Genomic DNA, 5,657 nt, shown 5'->3' on the forward strand with positions numbered 1-5,657 from the left:
GGAATATAATGATTAAATTAACAGGGAAGAAACATAAACAAGTATTGGGTCAATTTTCAGTGGATATACTGTTCAAACGGTATGGAGGGTCAATTAGACTCAATTCTGGGGTTTCAGTTTTGTACATATGTTCCTTCCTCACATCCTGGCCTGATTTACAACATTTTCAAATGATAGTCACCTAACAGATTTTCCTTTGATCCCTGAAGACTCACAGGTATCGCCATCTTTATTTACCCTGGTCATCAATTATGGTAGAATTGGGAGGTGATGTGGATTCTGTTAGGATTCTGTAAGGGAAAGAATTGACCAGCCTGCTTCATGCCCAGAGCTATCAAACCTGGTTCTTAGAATCCACGTTCTCAAGTCTGGCTCTTTATTTAAAAAAAGAAAAAGGTCATTAGGCGGCTTGAGAGAAAAGCTTGAGAGAAACATTTCCCCATCCTCAGTGAAGACAAATGAGCTTTTAGTCTATTAGTGAGTATCTTGTTGAGAAATTTGTGAACAATTGAAAGTGTTTATCTGATGACTGACCAGTTGTGAAATTTCACACTGAGTATTTTATTCTTAAGGTGAGGGGAGTAAGTTGCGAATTGTGAGTTTCTCTTTACTCTGTTGCCACACAAAATCAGCAGCCCCAACCACTTCTAAGTAAGAGGGTGAGTCTTCTGCTCAACAAAGTTAACATCCTTCAATTTCTTCCTCTCCCTCCCTTACAATGTTGATATACTTCTTTGGCTGCTTGTGTGTATGTGTGTGTGTGTGTGTGTGTGTGTGTGTGTGTGTGTGTGTGTGTGTGTGTAACCTAAAAGCTTAGGCTTCTGCTAAATGTATGCTTTTAATTTTTACGTGGTATACTTCTCTCATAAAAACATGTTTTGTGTATTCTATCCCAGCACAAAGCAGATGAACCTCAAATGTTTGTTGATTCTGGTCCTTCTTCTAATAACAGGGATGGGAAATCCGGGCAAAGGATGTGTTGTTTTCGCTAATACTGTTCTTTAAATCTCAGACGATAAAGTGTCAGCTAATGACCCCCTGGGTCCCAGGCTTTCACTCGGGCCTTCTAAAATACACAAAACTGAAGTGAAGGCAGGATACCATTAGCACTACATAATTCAAACAAACAAATGTGTTTACACGGCCTGGCTACTGACCACCTGCCTTCCCATCCCACAAGCCGTGTATCTATATATGGGAGCTCCTTGTCCACAGTCCTGCAGATAGGGAGCGTCTCTTTTGGGCCTCACAGTCTGTGAACCTTAGAAGAGTTTGGGCCCCGACAGCATGTATCTCCTCTTACTTCAGCTGCTGGTGCTGCTGCCTCTGGGAAAGGCTGCACAGCTCGGCCACCAGAATCATAGTTCCATTTCTCTGGTGCTCCTGGAAAGGAATCGCAGAGAGCTTCCCATGGGCAGCCAAGAGGAGGCCGAGGAGAAGCCAGATCTGTTTGTTGCAGTGCCACACCTGATAGGGGCCAGCACTGCAGGGGAGGGCCAGAGACAAAGAGAGAAGATGCTGTTCAGGTTTGGCAGGCTCTGGAAAAAGCCCGAGAGAGAACTGCACCCAACCCAGGACCCGGTCAGCGAGCACTTTCCACGTGGGACCCAGGCCCTCACTCCGTCAAAGGATGGGATACAAATGAGGAAGTCGCCTCTTCAGGAAGAAGCCAAGAGATTCTGGCACCACTTCATGTTCAGAATGAGTCCGGCTTCACAGGGGGTCATCTTGCCCATAAAAAGCCACGAAGTGCATCAGGAGACCTGTAGGACTGTACCTTTCGGCCAGGTATCTGTTCTGGGGGAGAAGGGTTTAGGGTCTACAGGCAGGGGGTGGACAGCTGGGACAGGTGGAGAGTAGGGGAAGAGGCTGCCAGGAGCCTGAGTCCTGCCTAACTTTGGGACAAAGGAGACTTCGTCTTTAGGCATTCATCATAGGATTTGGTAAAGTATGATCATATCCCTATGAAACTTCCTTCTAAATTTCCCATTGTTTCTTGGTATTCTGGAAATGCTGCAAGAATGGTATGACTGTACTGCCAATATCAGTAATCATTTATATTGATGGCACATAGCTTTGTTTTATTTATTTATTTTTACAAAAGTGTTGTTCTATCCAGAGAGATAAGTAAAACTTCACCCTTAGTGAAGAAAGGGAATTTAGAGCCATCACGGGAACTCTCTCTAGCTGTGTCTCTACACTCTATTAGGATGTAGGTGAGTAGGTCAACTTCATCTGTAGATAAGTTGGGATACATTGGACTCCTCCCAAAACACTCTCATACACATATATGATTGCCTTAATCCCTGTATTTCACATGGAACTACTTCACAGGTCTGTAAAATATGTTGAGGGTCCCAGGCAGAAGGTGCCATATCACTTTAGTATAACCATTGCAAAAATGATTTAATTTAACTTATTTTCTCATAAACATATAAAAAAGAATCTTTATGTAAAGTCACATTTTCTCCCCTTACTAACACCTATTTCCTAATTCGTGTTGTGTTGGTTGGTTTGTGGTTGTCATGATTGATTCCACACTATTAAGATGAAGGAGCATTCTACTGTCTACTTCCTCCCATCAGTCCTGGCAAGCTCCATACTCCAAATGTTAAATGAAAATTGAGAAATTGCATCAGGTCCTTAAACATAAAGATAGTGAACCAAAAGCAATGTGAAGTAGAGTAAAATTTTACAGTCCAATAATACTATTCAATTAAGCAGGCAGTATTATAAGGTAATTGACTGTGCAAGGCAGTTAAGTATTCTGCCTAAAAAGGCAAGGATATGTAGCAATGACAAGTCAACTATCAAATAATAATGATGGCTTTGTTGGCCATGTGCAATTAGAGAATTGCTCCTAAGAATCGTGCAATGAAATTTCCTTTGAAACTCTTATTTTGAGCTCTATTGCTAATTAAATAGAAATTAAGGTGTTTGACTCACATATTTTGAAGGACACGTAAAGCTGTAGGCACAGGGTTATGAGAGAGGCAAAGGTGAGGTCATGCATGATGATTTGTAGACTTATGTGTTGCAAATTTGCTCCAGGCAACTTCATAGATTTGAATGTACTATGGGTCCTGCAAAATAGGATAGAATTAAACTCCTGATATTCAGAATATATTATGCACAATGTACTGTGAGGATCAAAAGGGAAGGCACATTCCTTGCATAAAGAAGTCAGCCGTTAGAATTTTTCAACTGGCAACATCCAATTAGACAAAATTTCTTAAAGTTTAGCATTTAAAAATAGAGTAAAACACTTTCATTAACTTAGGGACTTCTTAAAGGTTAATTTATTCATTTATTCAATAAAAGAAATATTTTGTTGAGGCGGCTTTATGCCCTAACAGATAACATTGCTGGGATAATGCAAAATATCCCAACTTGGAAAGTTTTTGAAACTTTATTCTAACTTATCCTCAGACTTACAGTCTATAGCTTTTATATCATGTGTGTTAATGAAATGATGCAAGATGATCTAATGGAGATATGTTTGCCTTGTAGGCTATCACCCATGAAGACTGTGAGGAAATAGTTGTACAGAACAACCTTTGCTTTGGGAAATGTGGGTCTGTTCGTTTTTCTGGAGCTGCACAGCACCTCCATAGCTTCTGTTCCCACTGCTCGCCTGCCAAGTTCACCACGATGCACTTGCAGCTGAATTGCACTGGCCTTGCCCCTGTGGTCAAGGTGGTGATGCTGGTGGAGGAGTGCCAGTGCAAGGTGAAGACGGAGCACCACGAGCATCATGCCCAGGATCCCTTTATCCCAGAATTTTCCACTTAAAAAGCTATCCCAATATTACCTTTCAACAGCAAAGTCACAATAGCAAAGTTGCCGATTATTCATTCCGGAAATGTCAGTGGGTAGATACTCTTTTAAGGGAAAGGTGTTTTAAAAAGTAGCAAGATAGACCAATTTAGAGGAAATGGTATTCGTCTAGTTATCAGTACACATTTGGTATCCAGTTTTGGCTCTCCTGCTTACTGGCCATAGGCCGATAACAAGTTATAGAAGCATTCTCCACCTTGAGTTTTTCATCTGTAAATGAGGGGCTTGAACTCGATGATTGCTAACATCCTTTCCACTACTAAGATTCCATGATCTAATGTCTCCAAGTTTTGGTAAAAGCCCTCTACCTGAAAAAGGAAAAGAAATAAACGAGGCCATAAAAATGGGCTTCTTTAATAGCTTGTCAAAGCACCAGCAAATTTGTAGAAAGCGTTCCTCATACATATAGCTGCTTTTGCATGCCAGGCAGTGTTTTATTTGACTCCTATCAGATGATTAAGTAGTCCCGTAGATGTAAGTACTAACTTGTTTGCTTGCCTCCTTATTTTTGATACTCCCCATATAAAGTTATTAATGTCAGGTCTCTGGCTTTGAAGAAGGAACATTAATGGTACTTTTAGTGCTTTACATAGGGACGAGGAATAATCATTGGTAGCCAAACAAGTACCTATATTGTGGGGAAAGAAAAATATATGACCAGCACCAGGTTTAAAGGTCAATCCAGAGATGCTAATGAAAGTAACCAAGGAATTCCAGTAGATGCCAAATTAAAGAAACTGCAAATGATTTAAAATTAACACAATTTACTGATGATGTCTTTTATCCACATGTATTTTGTATTAGGCAGTAAGTAAGGGTTCTGTGTCTAGATGACTGGTTTTTGTTACTGTATAAAAACTTCATATTACAAATTTTATTCAGCAAAAGCCACCGCTACAAGTTCTGAGAATATTCTGAATATTTGAATGTATTAAATTTTAGTGTATGAAGCATTTTGGGAACTGTCATGACATTCCATTGTCTTATATTTTGTCCTTATGTGTTTTGTCTGTCCCATAATTTAAAGACACTACCTGGAGATTACCTAACTTGAAGTATTTCTGAAATGGTTTCAGAGCCAATGACAATGGCCCAAGTGTTTTTTCTGACACATCAGATAGCTTTCTGCTAAGGTCCTTCAATCACTGTATTCTGTGATTACATTTCTCTTTCTGTATTTATTTATATGTATGTTTTGTTCAGAGCTGGCTTTCCATATATATTTCTTTTTCTATAAACATTCTTTAAAAATTCATCTTAAAATTATTTTAATTATTTGGATTCCTTTATATTCAGTATATTCTGTTTCCCAGAATAATGATTATTTTCTTAAAAAAAAGAAATCAGTAGTTTAATTCTATTCCTCTTTAATCACACTATCTAACCTGGTGTCCTGAAGAAGCAAATGCATTTATATTTAGTGTATATTTTACAACACATCAATGTAATAGAATATGTACTACACAGAAACACAAGTGGCATTTACATCAGAATATATTATACCCTTTAGTGGTCAAAGACAACCTAATTGGCCAATATATGATCATAAGGATACAACTGTTAAGCATTAACGATATCCCAGCTGGTCAATATATTTTGGTGCCAAAAGCTATTGAGCAGCTGTATAGTTTGCAATTGCCTAACCCTGATTATGTAAACCTATCTCTGCCAATTAGACTATACTCCTCATTTTTACATTCTTATAAATCCCTTTTATATATCCTTGCAAATAGACTCTCTAGCCCCAAACAATCATCAGTTTTATTCAGAACCTGGTCTGCCCTTCCCTCACATGTGAATTCAAGATGAGATAGCTAATA

At 39.1% G+C, this 5,657-nt stretch overlaps 1 protein-coding gene across 1 annotated transcript; it reads left to right on the plus strand.

The window, feature by feature from the left end:
- Window positions 1-1,287: 1,287 nt before the first annotated feature.
- Window positions 1,288-3,967, plus strand: CER1 (cerberus 1, DAN family BMP antagonist). The gene is made up of 2 exons (XM_019664412.1): window positions 1,288-1,788; window positions 3,511-3,967. The coding sequence occupies exons 1-2, from the start codon at window positions 1,288-1,290 to the stop codon at window positions 3,790-3,792; spliced, it is 783 nt and encodes a 260-aa protein (XP_019519957.1). The 3' UTR covers window positions 3,793-3,967.
- The last annotated feature ends 1,690 nt before the right edge of the window (window positions 3,968-5,657 follow it).

The sequence above is a fragment of the Hipposideros armiger genome, unplaced genomic scaffold (genome assembly GCF_001890085.2).
Source record: "Hipposideros armiger isolate ML-2016 unplaced genomic scaffold, ASM189008v1 scaffold_422, whole genome shotgun sequence".
NCBI classification, from domain to species: Eukaryota; Metazoa; Chordata; class Mammalia; order Chiroptera; family Hipposideridae; genus Hipposideros; species Hipposideros armiger.